Source organism: Cottoperca gobio, chromosome 11, assembly GCF_900634415.1.
Source record: "Cottoperca gobio chromosome 11, fCotGob3.1, whole genome shotgun sequence".
Classification (NCBI taxonomy): domain Eukaryota; kingdom Metazoa; phylum Chordata; class Actinopteri; order Perciformes; family Bovichtidae; genus Cottoperca; species Cottoperca gobio.
The window spans coordinates 12,324,183-12,341,962 of record NC_041365.1 but is presented as its reverse complement, the minus strand read 5'-3'; the positions used below and the strand labels follow the sequence as shown (position 1 = coordinate 12,341,962).

The following is a 17,780-nucleotide window of genomic DNA, read 5'->3' as shown; positions in this document are numbered from 1 at the left end:
TTTGCAGTAAGTCACATAAACATATTATACAAGATCATTTCTTTCTGCAAAGCATATTTTCTTTTTATCCAAACATGTACTTTGCCTCAAACTTTATTTGATAACAGCTGATTTCTGTGGCACTAAAATCTCTTTCTCTTTCTCTCTCTTCCTTTTCCAGATCTTGAGCTTTAACCAGCGTACCTAAGACAAGGGACCTACCCGAACAAACCAAAGTACTTCTATACCAAAGCAACCTAAACCAAACAGAACCAAACCAAACGAAAGCTCTAAGGCCTGAATACATCACCTACAGTAGATTCTATATTGTCAAGATGAAGCTGGAAAGCACACCAGGAGACATGAGCGGGTGGAGGGAGGTGGACTTTGTCCTCAACTGCACCTACATTGTGCCAGACCAGGTGTCGGACCCCAGTTTCAGCCTGCCCAAAGCCATGACCTCCATCCCACGCAACCTTACCTTTGAATACAGCACAGACAATGAGGTAAGAGCAGTTACACTCCTTCAGATTGTTTACCCATCGAGATAAAAAACATTTTAATCTTGAAACTTCTTTTTAAATGTAATCAAAATACACCATGTGCTGGCAGCCCACTGATGTTACAGCACATTGAAAAAAGCTTAAGTTATAATCTAACAAACTATAACTTTAACCCTCCTTTAAATGAGTTGCAATCCCGCATGCCATTCTTAAATAGTCCGTTTTGTCAGATTAAAACTTTAGTGTTTACACTTCAAAATATTAATTCTGTGTTACATAATATTCTGTTGGTCCATCTGCATTACGTTACTTGGAACAAAAGATCTGCTGACTAATGAGTTCTTCGCTCATACAGTAGAGTGTACAGTGTGTGTGTGTGTGTGTGTGTGTGTGTGTGTGTGTGTGTGTGTGTGTGTGTGTGTGTGTGTGTGTGTGTGTGTGTGTGTGAGTGAATGAGTGGCTGTGGACATGAGGCCACTGTCAGCTTGAGGTCAGGGGGCTTTTCATGTCTCCTGACCACCTTAACTTCTACAATGTCCCCCTAATGTTTCAGCCAATGTGCAGCTTCTTTTCTGTGTCAGGCGCTTAATGATGCATGCAGATACTTTCTTACTCAGGGCATAAACATATGCACACAGAGTAAGATGTTAGGGATCGGCTTGGCTTCCAGCGTGTGATCTTATCTCCTCTCTTGTTTTTTCTTTTTTACAATTTACCTCTTATGTCCTCTCCCACTCAGGTGAGTCAGGAAAAGCAAACACAAAACCCGTTGAACTATTACGGTCAGCTGACTGTTTGGCTTGCAGTGCCGTAAGATCCGGTGTCTGCCTGGACATGTCACTGTATAGCACTGCAATCGTGTCTCCAAGCAAGATAATTTGTACTGTAACTAAAGAGACAATCATCATGTAAAAGGAAGAAAGGAAGATGTTACAGTCACTTTTGTAGTTGTTCTTAACACGCAAACCTCTGATGCTTGCGGTTGTCTTTGCTGTTCCCTTCCTTTTTCTGTGTTGACCTAAGCAACACTTTCTGCTGTCGTTCCTCTTCTCAAGTTCTCATACTCTCATCTCTTCCTCCTCTCTATGCAGCATTATTTGCTGGGGGAAGAGAAAAGCATACAAACTAAGGTGATAAAAATCACTTTGAGGGCTAATTTCAAATCCCCAGCCCTTGTTTACCGACTAACACGTCTCACAAACACTCCACACACTCACACTTGATGCAGTCAAACTTGATTTAGTCATTTGACTGTGCTTACATGCCATGCTATCTAATAATGTATTTTAATGTAATTTTGTCTTACACCCATATCAAACACTTACTGGCAGACAATTAGGTGCTTAAGTGCGTGAATATGTGATCGGGAAGTCAAAAAAGTATCGGATAAGAAATGAGACATGAAAACAAGCACGAGTGCACACTCACATGTTTGTCAGTAATCTGCTTTGCTTAAACTGGCCCTTGTCCATTGAGTGGTTTCCCTTCCTAAAGACGGTTTCATGTGATTCTTTCTCCTTCACTCGCTAAAACTAAAGCTGGGAAATGTATTTCCTGTGATGATAAATCACCTTTCTTTGGGTTTGTGGTTACATACATGTATCACCGTAAATGTAAGGCACAGTTTCAGTTTGGCTCTTTGAGTCAAATCTAAAGAGTCTGGATGAAAACTGAAAATGTAGTCAACTCACTTGTCTTTAAAAAGCACATCATGATGCACATCCACTTCCTCACCATGTTGTTCAGCACCTGTTTGGCTACCAGGAGGACTGTTGGGCCCACTTATCTTCTTATTCCTGGTAACTTCTTCACACCATTTATATTCCAAAGCGTGCCAGGAAATGCAAAGAAGGGTGGAGGGGGCACGTGGCAGATGGGGCGTTAGTGAGCTGTGAGAGAAGGTGGGGAAAGGAGGGTGTGTTGGGGGGGATTTAGGTTAAAACCAGATGATTAACTTTCGTTGGGGACAGGCAGCCGGCCAGGCAGCGTGTGCGTCCGCCAGGCCTCAACCTGGCAGGCTCACATGCTATTTCGAGAGGTTTAAGAAAAGACCAGGGATTGGGGGATGGCAGGAGAAAAGGAGGCCGATCAGGAGTGTGATAGCGTGGGTCCATTTAAGAACGCCCATCCTCGTTTCTTCCGTTCTTCATCACCCCTCCTCACCCGCTCCTCCCACCTCCCTCCCCCTTCCAAACCTGGCTGAACGGAGCAGTTAAACAGCAGCGGCCACAGCGATTTGTTAGTCACGCAACGCCAGCAAAGCACAATGTCCCTGTCACACCAGTTCATCGCATCCAGGAATCACCTCACTCGCCTTCACGGCCGCTGGACGCATAAACACACACACACACACACACACACACACACACACACACACACACACACACACACACACACACACACACACACACACACACCGCCGCCCTCAGTGACCTGTTGTTCTTTTAATTAACTGCTTATACATAATTTACAAAAAACAACTCCATTTCTCACAGTGTAATAAATAATCACAAGGTTTTTATTCTTTAAAAAAAAAATGTAGCTTGACCTTTACACAGGAGGCCATGAAAATCTGTTTGAGGGCCAGTTTGAATTACAATTCCTCATTGGCAGGAAGAAAGAGTGTGTGTTTATGTATGGGGGGTTGGGGAGGAGGGTAAAGGGGGGGGGGGTATTTAAGGATTGAACACAAAGCTCCTCAAGACACGGAGGCTGTGTGTATGCCACAGATGCTGCTGCCTGATGGCGTGTGTGTGTGTGTGTGTGTGTGTGTGTGTGTGTGTGTGTGTGTGTGTGTGTGTGTATGTGTTCATTTTGAGAAGGGTTGACCCCAAGCCTGTGCACTTTCTATGAAAGTGTGAATCCTGAAGCTGTTCTGCACAACAAAGAGGACACTGACATATCCTGTGCCCCCTCTCCGTAGCTTTATTATTTGCTAATCTAGCTCACTAAAAAACGACCTCAGTCTGTAATAAATCACTCAAAAAGGTGTTATATACCTGGGAAAAAGGTTACTGATTCATGGTAAAAATAAGCCCACACACATTTCCATTTTGCAATATTTGCTGTAGGTTTGGACATGTTTTCAGGGAATCCAATCACAGTATGGACTAAGGTGTGAGTCATCTATAGGTGGAACGTTTTGTAATCAGGGCTTTTAGACTTTGACGCAACCTTTCTAAAGAGCAATCAGAATGATCCTTTTAATTGCTATGTATGCTTTTGTCTTTGTGGCTTTAGAATCACATGTGTTGTGTTGTCTTCTCTGAATGTTAAAACCCTTCATAAATGAGACATCAGCATTAGCACAAGCAACAGGTGACGGTGCTTTCTCTGTCTCGTGTCCCTTTCACGTGTTTATGAAGACAGCAGGTTAGAGATCAGTGGAGTAGGTCAGAGAAAGTGTAATTCTCTTCATTCGATTAACTTGTTAGTGTCGAAAGTGTGTCACCTTGTGGGTTTTAACGTGGCTCTAGAGACTCTGTCTGGGTCAATATGACAAAGCCACCAAAACTGCAACTCAGGCCAATAATGTGCTGGACAAAAAACAATAGTCAAACATAAGTATGGCACTATATTATTCGTATAGATTAAAAGAAATGTAAACAACTTTTGTATTTTCTTTTGAGCCAAGAGATGAGTTTTCTATACTCGTGGTGTGGAGTTGATGTGTATTATTCATATGGTAGACATGGACTATTAAACTAAACTAATGATGTGTTTGGTCTGTGTTCCAGGTAATGGGCGTTTTCAGCAAAGAATACATTCCTCAGGGGACTCGCTTTGGCCCTTTGCAAGGAGTCATCTACACCAAAGACAGCGTTCCCAAACAGGCGAACAGAAAATACTTTTGGAGGGTAAGGAGAAACGTACCAACACATGCATGTGTCTGCACAAATAAACAATATATACATAAAATCACATCAATACTGTAATTCCAGTGTGATACTGGTCAAATAGGGGAACGTCTGATATCTAGATACTAATAAAATGACTCAGTTGACAGTTGAGGAGCAGCTGGTGATGTGTTTTCTTCTTCCTCTGTTATTCATAAAAAAAAAAGAGATGACAGTTGATCAGAAACAGAAGTTTCACATCAAGTCCACGTCCATACGTCAACAAGGCTTACAGGAGTTTTGTTAAAAGTTTTTGGAGGAAGTTCTTAATGCTAGTGGTACGTAACAATGGATCTACTTTCACATGGTCATCAGAGGCTTACCGGCATTCTGCTCCGTTAGAAGTCTCACGTACACAAAGGAAGTCACTATTGTTCAAAATACACTCACACACTCAGACAATCCTTGTCTTTCCGCCCCCTTAAATCTTCAAGTCCCATGTTTCTTTTCTCGCTCTCATCTAGCTTATGTCACTTAGGAAATTTTATTTTTTGCTGACATCCTACGTGTATTCCTTCCGGCTTTATTTCCTGTAAACCTGTGCGAGGGGTGTTGCACCATCGCAATAGTGAAAGTTGGATATTCTCTGGGAGCTATTATGTTATCAACCTCGTGACACAGGTGGAGGGCGGGCACAGACATGCTGTCAAAGGCATGCCTGTGTGAGTGTGTGTGTGTGACTTTGGCTGCCTGCCAATTCCATCTTGTTTGTTTTCATAAGCCAATGCATGCATTTCCCCCCCCCCCCCTGAAAGACGTGATCGTAGTTAAGTGTACCTCTGGCATTTATTCCATAGACTAAAATACATCAAAGGAACAATAATAATACTAAAAAGTGAGAGAGAAAGAGAAAATGAGGAAAGAGCGAGAGTGAGAGAGACAGCCACTATGGTGAGTGGCCGGCCACGCCTCCATGCCTCTCGCCTACTACTAATACAGTGCGGCACACAGACACAATCTCACACACACAGAGCAGAGCAGTAGGGTGCCTACCAAAGGAGAAAAACTTTACTGTGACTGATAACCGAAGGATATTTAACTGTACATGGCAGAGGTGATTATTTTCTTTAAAATCCTAATTTATTTTAATTGTTTTCTGTAGATTTTATTGGCAATTTAAAGTGGATTTTAATCCCATTTGTCAGACTTTATTTAAATTTCAATTCACTTTATTTATTTATTTTTCTGCAATGTCTGTATAAAACAGATGGTCAATTAATATCATTAATTTAACCATCTATTGTGTTAAAGATTAAACAATTTAATATACAACCAATTCTCGTTATGTAACACACAAATCAGTCGCTTCAAGTGTTCTATGCACGTTCTTTAATCCTATCTTCTCTCTTCTTCTTCAGATTTACAGCAGTGGTGAGCTTCAAAACTTCATTGATGGCTATGACGTCCACAGGAGCAACTGGATGCGTTACGTCAACCCGGCACGCTCTCTGGCCGAACAGAACCTGGTGGCGTGCCAGAACGGCCGGGACATCTACTTCTACACCATCCGACCAGTGGAGCCCAATCAGGAGCTGCTGGTGTGGTACAGCCAGGAGTTTGCCCAGAGGCTCTGCGGCCAGCACGATGACATCAAAAAAAGTGAGTGCAGCAGCAGGAGGAGAAGCTTTTTCTAATTGTGTATCAGGATGTGATGGTCTTCTCCCACATACAAACATAACACATATGTTGAGCAACAGGAAGGAACAGAGATTGTCTAAGCAAACTTTAGTGGTTGAAGTGATGGAAGTCGTTGGACCCTTGTATTGCTGAGGAATGATTCAGTGAGAAGGAGTGAAAGAATGCTGATTATCAGCTGTTTTGGTGGTGAAGCAGCACAATGACGCACAAAAACGCTCGGCATTTTTATTTTTACTAGATGTATGACAGAATGACCGATTTCGATCTGTGGCTGTGACTAAACAAACATAGCACAAAGTCTTTGTGAGGAGATGATATTTATTATCAGTGAAAATATATCACTTGAAGGTAAATAAGACACATTTCCCAGTAAACAGTAAAGATAGTTGGCTTGATGCTATTTCTTCCTGTCTGGCTTCCCGGAGAGAGGCAGATATTTTCGAAAGATCATGGGGAACACACACACACACACACACATATAGACCTAAACAAATCTCAGTATTTCATGATGTGGTAAATGACGTGGGATTTTAGGAAGAGTGGAGACGTCTAAGGGGAATAATGCCTAGTCAAAGTACCTTTGTGAGTCATTTGTTTTCAGCTATAAGTAGAACGAGGAGTCATAACCTCATCATCCTGAATGATTGTCTGTTGCCACAATGTCTAATGACTCACACCAACTGGATACACCAGATGCGTTGCCATTCATCTCAGTGACTAATGCTAAGGCGGTATAATTACGTTGTTTAATTAACTTATAAGATTTTACAAGCTGTCATCTTCCTTTCAAGTTTAAATATGCTTATTTTTATTTTTATATTGTTTATATTCATATTGATGCAATCTAGTTTGGCAGCTCAGGTAGGGGATGTTTAAGCTTCGGGCGGCAGTGCTGGAACGCATCTGTAACGTAACATAGACGACATGACCTACACGGCTCGAGTCTTTGCAGGTTTAATTTATATTAAGTTAAAGGAAAAAGGAAACCAGTTCCTGCATTTATAATCACATTTAGATAGACTAGAAAATAAACAGTGATTTAAAGTACACATCAATTGTAGTAAATAAGCAAAACCATGCAAAAACACTGGCACATGACCCAGAATGCAATTCACATAATGAACACGGTAGGATGACATGACATTAGCTGACATACAAGTGATGGTGACAAAGAAAATAAAAAAGAAGGAAAAAAGGAAGAGATGCTTCTTGTGGCGACTAAGACCGCTGTACCAAGAAAAGGTTTCGCAAATGAAACTCAGAATCTTGCTGTATGACTGTGACATGACACATGGAGTCCCACCCACTTTACCACCAACTTATTCTCCCTCATCAAAATCACTAGTGCGATTGACAGGCAGAAACCTACGGTATAGCATATGATGTACAAGTCAAGTCAGATAGAAACTACTATAATTTACCATAAGAGGGAGTGTCTGCCGTGGGCGGATGAGTGTGAATCATTTTGACTTGAACTAACTCCATATTATAAAGAGCATTTTTTCCCATTTGATGCCGTTATCAAACTCTGCGGCAATACTCAATTTTAATTTTATTTATTTACAGAATACATGAGTTCTGATGAAGACCATGAGTCGGAGTACATCAAACAGCAGAAGACATGGCTCACAGAAAGAACAAAGGGAGAGGTGAAAGAAGAGATGAATGATGAAGATGGAGAGGAGAAGATCGACGTGGAGATTTTGGAAAGAGACACTCCACCCGACACGCCTGACGACCAGATCATGGACTTCAGCAAAAAGGTTGAGAAGGAGGAGAGCGACAGACATCCAGAAGACCAGGGGATCATTCCTTCCCCTGAGCCCGAGTACAGAGAGCCTATCCTGGGCTTAAATCGCCCATTCTTACCAGATCCCCATCCTGTGCTGCCATCTCAGCACCGAAATCTCCCTCTTCACCTCCACGGCCTCTACAGGGAAGGCGTTTCATCTTACCCCCTTTACCCCCAATCAAGACCCCTCCAGCCCAATTACCAGATCATTCCTCCATACAGCCCTCACTATCCTCGTCTCCTCCTCCCCTCATACTCCCCTCCCTTTTCTGGGATGCTGCCCTCAAGAGAATCCCTCCGATACAGCAGCTATCCGGGCACAGACAGACTCCCGTATCCGCCCATCGGCCCGCCTAATCTGCTGCCAGTGTCCCTGCCCTACCCTCCATCATCACAGGGAGGTCTGAAAGAACTCAAACCAAATGTGTCGCCACCACGGGGGGCACCAGCCACTCCAGAGCTGTCCCCTCTCCCCAAGCTCGACAGTCAGCATCAGTGCACTGAGCAGTCTCCCTCTGGTTGCGAGGAAGCCATGAATCTAAGCCTGGCACCGATCAAAAGCGAAGCAGCGACACACAACAGCCATGGCCACAAATCGCTGCCCTACCCGCTGCAGAAGCAGAATGGAAAGATCAAGTATGAATGTAATATCTGCTCGAAGACTTTCGGACAGCTGTCGAACCTCAAGGTGACTTCAATTCCTCTTTTTTGGGCTTATAATTGAATTTATAATCTATAATTAACCCTAACACCAGTTGAAACCAATGCTCATTATTTTTTTCTTTGATCTGTGTCATTTTAGGTCCATCTCCGAGTGCACAGTGGCGAGAGACCCTTCCAGTGTAACTTATGTAAAAAGAGCTTCACTCAGCTGGCCCACCTCCAGAAACATCACCTGGTCCACACGGGCGAGAAGCCACATGAATGTCAGGTATGTTGAAAAGAATTATCTAAGTGTGTGTTTTCCTCTGTCTACAAGCTTCCTAAAAGCTGATGGCACCATGACATCGATGTAAAATCGAGAGTGTGAAAGCCACACAAGGAAACACACTGTATTCACGTAATACACGTAAATGCTCTCTGACTCACATAACTTTCTGGTAAGGCAGTGTGTTTATTTTCATTCAGCCATTACAGACTTTGTCATGTGATTGCTAAGTAGTGTGACTCTGTGGGTGTGGGCGAGTGTAGAGGGTGAGGATAGAACTGGTCTAACAAAGAAAGAAAAGCAGTCCCTTTATGAAAGGACCCCACAGAACTGGAATAACATGGTCAACCCTGACACGAAATGACCAAGCTGTGACATCATACTGTATTGCTCAGTTTATCCAGAACAATCTGAAACACAATCCAACTGTTTTCTCAAGGTGTTGATGATCAATCACGTGAATATTGCTCACAGAAGCTTTAACCTTTCGTTTCATGCTTTCCAGGTGTGTCACAAACGCTTCAGCAGCACCAGCAACTTGAAAACACACCTGCGCCTCCACTCCGGGGAAAAGCCCTACCAGTGCAAGCTGTGCAACACCAAGTTCACGCAGTACATCCACCTCAAACTGCACCGCCGTCTCCACAGCAGCCGCGACCGGCCCTACCGCTGCCAGCTCTGCTCCCAGGCCTTCTTCCACCACTTCTCCCTCCGCATCCACCAGTGCAGCTGCTGCCTGGCGAACTCCAACGCACCCGTCAACGTACACATGAAGCAGATGGTGGAACGGTTTGACGCCAGCCAAGAGGCGGACATGCTCACAGAGGCGGCGTCGGCACTGCAGGTGGAGGAAGCGGTGGAGCACTGGTTGGCTCGTACCTTGGAAGGCGAGGGGAAGGAGGACCAGAAGGAGGCCACGGTACTACTGAAAGCGCTGACGGCGGCAATTAATGCAACAGCCTTACCCACGGCCCAATCACCCATAGCTACGTCACACCACAGCCCTCCACTGGCCTATCAGGAGAGGGCCAGCGTTGTTCATCTCCACCAATGGCCAACAGTGAAGACAGAAGGACAGTGAGAAGGAAGTGAAAGAGGGGGAAATTTAAAAAAGGACATACAGCACACCATCAACCAAGAAAACAGATGTCACCAAATAAAACTCTCTTTATCGTCCATGAAGGGCATTAAAGGGAATATGAACTTACATAATCCAATGAGCGCAGCACCAAAAGAAGAGCATTCCAAAGACTGGGCGAGGTTATTCAGTGATTGTACTTCCTCCCAAAACTCAGTTTAAAAAAAGAAAATGGAGGAGGACGTTGTTAAACTGTGAAATATTTAAAACCTTTTTCACTCAGGTAGAGAAGTGTTTGCTTTTTTTGTGCTTTAACTTATTACCTTTTTGACATTTGAGTCATCTATATTTATTTAGTTGTAACATAGTTTGTTTTTTTCTGTTAGTTTTTTTTTGTGTGTTGACATTTTCTTTTCAGGAAACCACAAATGGACTCAGGAACAATGATGTGGCTCAAACCTGTGAATGAGTCTTCACTTGTATTGTGCATTGTTTCACTGTGTGTGACAGCGTGCTTGAGCTTATGGGTGCATGTGTATGGAAGTATATGTGAGCGACAGGGCACAGTGATGACGCAAACCACCTTCCTGCTCTTCAACTGTTTGCAACTATTTTATTTATTTATGATAAAAAAAAGGGAAAATCAGGTTTCTTGAAACTGTGTGTGAATAAGCAATTGCCAAAATTACAATCAATGAACATGAATGTGTAGCACTGGACTTTTGGATCATTATTCAATTCATTCATATCCTATTCACCTCTTGATTATTCAGCAAGTTCTCACAGCTAATAGATATCAAAGTATCAAAGACACACTGTGCTGAACAAAGCCAGCAAAAGAAACAAAAATACAGATTCAGTGTGATAACATTATCACAATGAAATATGTATACGAGATCGTCTGAACAGTAGCTTTTACTCATCGCAACGTTTTTATGTCAAGACGATGCTGAGAAACAAAAGGTAGATTTTTACTGGATTCAAATGTTTCCGATGTTTCTTACCTTCAAAGATTTACTGTAAATGTTTTGGACAACAAAAACGAGCAACGAAGAAGCACAATTTTCTTAAACTGTTTATATTTGTGTCACTTAGCTCTGGAATAAAACAAGATCTGTGAGCTTTTGGTTGTTACCCAAAATGAGCTGGCAGGTACTGATCTTGTGAATACCGTCCTTCTTTTATCAGTTTTGTAGTGTTTCTTCTTTTGTACAATATGTTTGTCTATGTAGTTTATTTTTGGAAACAAGTTATGAGATGTTAAGAATTTATATGTGAGAGACTATTTTGATGATACTTTTATATTTACGTGATGTAGCATATTAAAGATATTGTTTCTATACGTCCAGTGTTTTGTGTGTGTTTTTAATGCAGCAACTGGGAGAGCAGAAAAGGAATACTTTCTTAAATCATCTGATAAGCAATTGCATCTGCTAGTTATACTTTCCTCTCACCCTCTCTACAACACATGTTCTCCAAATTAAACAACACAATACTAATTCCTGTTTGTTTATGCCCCCTAGAACGACACACAGAAGCATTTTCTTATCCGACGCTATCAGCAGATACAAATCACTTTGAAAAGATTTCATGATGTGACAATAAACAACTTGGTTAGGTTAAAGGGAACATGATTGTTTAGGATAAGTCAAGTATTTTGCTCGGGTTAGGGAAATTGTGCTTTGGGTTAATAGGACTATTTCCTTAGGTTAAGGTTAATACTTAAAATAACAATTTCTATAGTTTCTATAATAATTACTCACTTCGCGTTACCTTGAACTCTTGAAGAAGATGTCGTTTTTTGTCTCATGCCACCAAGGTGAACAAAGTATCTGAAAACGGAGGAAAGTCTTGATAAATTGAAGTAAACGGGGTTGGTGTTTAACGACAACAAAACAATATAAAATCATCTGTTTACGAACTCTCACACAACTTGTGCAGTATACTTCAAGCCTCATTTCTCCGGTCGCGTGCTCACTACTTCCCCAACATGCAACAAAACCAAAGTAGAATTCAAGAGTTCAAGGTGACACAAGGTGAGTGATTGATGTACAAATGGTCATTTTAAGCGTGAAGTGTTCCTTTAAAGGACAGGTTGCAAAAGCTTTGTATCTTCTTCATTGTCTTTTTCTATTATATGGTCATTTGATATGAGACCATTACTGACTTCTAATATCAAAGTAGCCAGAAATGCACGCAAATGAAAATTCTCACGAAACCCTATTTCTGTGAACTAAAAGTCATGATGACATATTTACTGGGGCTGTATCTCGCAGGCAGGAACACAATGCAACGCCCCTGCAACATCCTGCTTACTACCTCTCTCTTGCTGGTAATAAACTCTAAGAAGCCCTACGCTACATTCCTCTGATTGGTTCACTTTTCAGGGTCTCTTTCCTCGAAAATAGGAGTAATGGAATTAGTCAGTCACCAATGAACCTCAGAAAAGACACTTACAGTACATCACAGTGTTTATATGACATAATCACTGATTGTGACAACATATACTCCTGTTCTATCAGTGTTACTGTCAAGTAACTTGCTGTGTTTAAAAGGAGGGGTGTATGAATAACCAACGCTGACAGTAATTACAGCAGCTGTTGAGTTTTGATTCGAGTTACGATTGGAGTTTGATTATAAAACATTCATTTAAAGAACTGCTCTGAGGTCACAAATCTTATTTGGTCAAAGTCACTGATTATTACCTCTAGAAACACAATGTTTATAGATTTAAAACTAAATCTTTTTTTACTTCTGCTTTTCTCAAGACAACAACAGTGTTAAACAAAAATCAAACTTCAAGATATGATACTAAATTGATCATTGACGTTCCATGACAGTGAGACACACTTTCAATCTACAAAATCTATAGCACAGTTACTGTAAGCACGGTTTTCTGTCCTGCAGTCTCCCTTTCTCTCTGTGTCTTAATCACTTTCTTTTTCTTTTTGCCGTGCAACAACTCCTTGTTCTATAGTATTCTGGGGGAGAACCCCACAGCAAACGCCTACACACCACTGACCAGAATTAAGGCACATCTGATCTTTAAAATGTGCAGTCAAACTGAAGTGGTGACAGGAAATCCTTTTCTTCTGGCTGGCTGCCAGCTGCACTGTCAGCTACACGTTTATCCCATTTTGCAATTAAACGACAGAAGCAGAAGCCATTGTTGGAGTTAGAGAAAATGTAAAATACCCGTGTGCTGTCCTGACAAATACACAACATGGTAATGTCCAATAAAATCAATGTCCCTATCACTGGTAGATAACTACTTGAGTCTCTCTCAAACAGCAGACCACACCACATCTTTTGAAACACAAGGTCATTCACATGCACTTAATATTCATACTCAGCCCTAAAGCAAACAGAGAACATTACTGGGAACTGCATAAGCTGTTTGTTAATCCTGCGGTTAAAGTCACTCCTTCATTCTTATTATTTCAAACTAGTAATTTAACAAATCATGCTGCACCATTAAAACCTAAATGTCTTAGCAAGTAAACATCTTACGGATGTGTAACTTGATTGCTAGTAAGCATCTGTTGCTCTGTCCAATCTAAAGCAAAACACAATGTTAAGAGTAGCGTCATATGCTTTAAAAATAACAATTATCCATTTTATATTTGTATACATATGAAGAAATATGCATTTGTCGCATTGAGGTTTAAAATTATTTGGAAATATCCGGTTACGCTAACTTAACCGGTGTTATCTGGTCATTCAGCCTCATGTGATTTGAGGTATATTCTGATATCTATGTGAAATGTCAATTAAATCTTCTCATTATTAAACACAGTTGTAATTGGGTATCAACTATATCCCATTATGTCTTTTACCCTTCACTCTAAACGTGTGATGTATTAGCGAGGTAACGTTAGCTTTGTCAGTTGGTTCAATTAGCTACCTAACATTTACACCTGGGAGTTACTGGGTGTGAATATTTAACAACAACTGATCTCTCATTTCAATTGAGTTACTTACTGTATAACTAGGCTACGTTTGAACATATGAACAGCTGGTGGGACTGGTGCTTAAAAAGTAACTCAGGGTCAACCTGCCAACCAATTTGGACCAATTTAACCAAACAAAAAGTGTAAAGAACAAAACACTTTTAGCCTTTGTCTGTACAGTATGCATTAACCATGGTATATACAGCACAATATCATATAAATACACTCAGTTAAATTATGTAAATGAGTAAAAAGGATAATTTATAATACATTTTAAAAAGATGAAAATTGGATAAAAGAAAAATGACACAGCAACATTGTCAGTTAATGGCTGTTGGCTGCCTCGCTGAAAGGACAGGGCTCAGTGTGTAAAGCAGACATCCTGTTAGTAATTTCTTCCTCTTTATTCTTCGAAAACAGATACCCTATAGTTCCCCTCTGGTGCTGGCTAGACTGAATTCATGCAGCCCCTAACAATCACAACAGGACATCCTTTAACTCGCCACATAGGGTGCTAGACAGGCACAAATTAAAGAAACACACCAAAAAGAAAAACCCCAATTGTGTTATGTTGCAGCATGCCTCTGTATTGTCACAGTCATTGTCACTGTACCTGTATCACAACATGCAAAAACATGTTATCTCTTCAAGATCATGATCAGGTTAGTGCAAAACAGAAGTGAACCTTCAGCCCATGTAATGCGTTCATCACAAGGAAGTTTTTAAAAACACATTGAATGGTACCAATAAAACTTTCCAGGGAAGTCGTTATCATTATCTCATTATCGCGTCATGCATCTAACTTGCACGCAAAGAGCTTTTTTTCTTCTTTTATTGAAACTCCATGGATCTTACTAACATGGAGTCATCGTTAGCTTTACACAACAATGACAAGTCCAACTGGAGTCATTTCCTTTGTTTCAATATTCCATCCTGGGCAAAGTACATTCATACAGAGAACTTCAAGTCTTACTAACAGTGCAGACAAGAGCCGCTGTACTGCTTTCTTCATTTGAGTGTGTCGTACCAGTCTAGCAACAACCCAATCTTTAATGCTTTCAAATTTACTTCCAAGAAGCCATTGCCACCACATGGAGCGTATCGCGCACCATCAAGTCTGAACCCTCTCCCCGGTATTTTGCTGTTACAACATAAAAAGGATGCCTGGGACATCACTGATTCTGGTGCGTATGTGCTTGCTATAACTTCGCAAACGCTAAAGATGAGTGCAGGAGGAGTTTTCTGTTAGTCGCATAAGTGAAGTGCAACTCACCATTCCGGACAGATCTGTGTGTCCTTACTACGACGTTAGCAGGAAATGTATAAGCGTTGACTGGACACAATAAGCGTCAATACCTGAAATAATGACAGGAACAATAATTGTGATTCAAGGCAAAGAAGGACAAAGAGAGAAAAGAAGGGAGGAAACAGAAGTTTTAAGTCATTTGTGGTTATTATTTTCAGTTATCATTACCATGTTAAAATCACATTTATTTTTACAGAAACAAATAAATCAGTATCAGTAAGTAGAGCAACTTTGTGGTCCCTGTGGTCATAAAATCCCTCCAGTTGTCCTTTATCACCTTTTGCCCCTGTAGAAGTTTTACTTTGCAAAGGAGTTGTTCATATCTGCATTATTGATTTATCTGCAAACTAACTGTGACATTTTGTCCCAAAAATAATAATCAAGATATTTTACATTTAAAAATCTTTAACCTTAGTTCTGTAGTATGTTTGTGTGGTAACCCAATCAGAATCAGAAGTTGCATCATACAATACAGTGTTGCTATTTCCTCATGCTATGTCAGGACACAATATACAGAGAACATATGTTTCATCCCTGTGAGTATCATTAACAGTGACCCACTATTTATTTTCTAGTTCTCCATCAATGGAAACATCAATAGTATAATATACTTTTAACTTAAAGCTAAATCTCTTTACTGGAACATTGTCCAGCCAGATATTTCTCTCAAGGGATTTCTGCCCATTTCACACTTTTAAAAATGTTCATACCCATGTATGCATTTCAAATGTATTTGCCGTGCTTTGTGCATGACGTAGCATTTAAGGCTCTGTATTGTGCTGTATAGCAAATATATGTGTATTTAAAACAAACCCTAGTGTATTGTTATTGCACTTTATTCAGATAATAGAACCAAAACCATTTAATTTTAATTAAGAGTTCACAATACATCCTTAAACAGAAGGATGGAAGTCAATTATTTAAATTACATCCATTCAAAATACAAAGTAAAATTCAAATGGATTAGTAAAATAATTCTAGGTAAAAGATACAAATGTAGGTATTTATTAAATTACAAAATGTCCTTTTCCAGTTAAACTGTTCGTGGTCCCCTAGAAATTAATCCAGTAAACAACAGGTGATACAGAAGTGTTTCTGCCCTCATGCTCTCTTACTTTGTAGAGACTTGTGTTGGATGATCACCAACTATCTTTTGTGAATGTCACATGACTTTCTGTTTTATTTCAACGGAAAGATTTCAAGGATTATAATGTTAAATGGCAGGTGTGTTTGTGGGGGAGAGTGCCAAAGACAAATACATTTTGCTTTGACGGCAATGTTCACTTTCAGTTTAAAGTCAATGAGGCCCAGCTATGGATGTTAATAACAAGACATCAGAGCTTGTTTTTCAAACACAGATCAGAAGTGCATTCTTTCAATCGTAAATCATCAGTGTTATCCCTTCAGCATGAGCTCCAGGCTGACCTCACTGTTTGACTTTCGGTTGCAGTTGTTTATTAGTCTGCAGTTAAGGCCATATACATGGGTGTGGGACACTGAGTAATAGCACATGGTTGTGACGTCGAAACAATCAGCTAAATGGGTCTAAAGGTTTAACACATAAAGATAATAAATGTTTGAATCACCATATTTAGTAAGTTCACTTTAGTGAAGAGGCTATTAAACAATATCAATCGGTCATCTGTACTATAAATGCTTAAGAAGGAAATGTTTTGAAAAGTAATCCATGCTGCTGATAAACTAAGAATTTTAATACCAAATGTTTTATTACAAAAATTGTATTTAAAAAAAATGAAGGTATGTTACACCTAGTCCTACAATATGGGAGATCTATCAATATTAAAACATGCTTGGCTACTGTTACAGTAAAACTTAGCTATCAGCTGAATAAGCAACTTCCTCAGGGCCCTAAAATCCCTGTGTTCACTGTATTTTAATGATGTTTTTGTAAATACATTAATTGTAATTTTGTTTATGAATACAGGAACATACAGCACTAAAGTTGACACAATTATGGCTTTAAAGTGCAAACAAGTGTATTTCACTGTCGGTACTGTGCTTACATGGCATATAATCCTCAAAGAACCTACAAAATGATATTTCGTCAGTGTTATTGGGCTTGGTATATGATAGAGGTTGCATTTCTATTGTGAAATATGCCATATATATATTTTTAATATTGATGTATTCGTAATAAATCACGATCATAACAGCATAAAAATGACTTCCGCTAACAACAATCGATCGTTGCGCCGAGAGCATCCACTTCGGCAATGTTCGGGCGATGACGTCACAAGTAGAATACAGCCGCCGTCAGTGTTCGTCTGCGTTGAAGCGTCCAGCAAAGACTGCTGTCAATTATTATGATAAGGAACGGACAACAATCGATCGCGAAGAATACTTGGCAAGCGATGTGTTGTATGGGGATGTGGGGCCGTCTCCAAATCTAGCTTTCTGTGGCCAAAAGAGGATAAAATGTCGTGTTTATGGACAAGACAAGTGCGTCGATGAAACCGACGATTTGTGGGTAGCACTTTGAGAGATCATGTTTCGAACAAACTATGCTCGCCAAGGAAATTAGATTCAAAAATAATTTAAAACCGAACGCAGATGCTGTGCCTACAATACTGCCGAGACCCCAGCCAGCACAAGCCAGCACGCCGATTCAAACATGTCCACCGGTGCAGAGTCCTCCACCAAAGAGATGATGAAATGCATTCGCCAAAAGGGAGAGAGCGAAGGTAAGCCG

The 17,780-nt window shown here is 40.5% G+C and overlaps 1 protein-coding gene across 2 annotated transcripts; it reads left to right on the top strand.

The window, feature by feature from the left end:
- Window positions 1-314: 314 nt before the first annotated feature.
- prdm1b (PR domain containing 1b, with ZNF domain) lies at window positions 315-11,156 on the top strand. Of its 2 annotated transcripts, XM_029443173.1 has the most exons (6): window positions 315-485; window positions 4,220-4,339; window positions 5,737-5,977; window positions 7,583-8,496; window positions 8,611-8,739; window positions 9,242-11,156. In XM_029443173.1, the coding sequence occupies exons 1-6, from the start codon at window positions 315-317 to the stop codon at window positions 9,815-9,817; spliced, it is 2,151 nt and encodes a 716-aa protein (XP_029299033.1). In that variant the 3' UTR covers window positions 9,818-11,156. The 2 variants fall into 2 exon arrangements, with proteins under 2 accessions (XP_029299033.1, XP_029299032.1); XM_029443172.1 differs by lacking the exons at window positions 315-485; window positions 4,220-4,339 and adding an exon at window positions 5,343-5,432.
- Window positions 11,157-17,780: the final 6,624 nt, after the last annotated feature.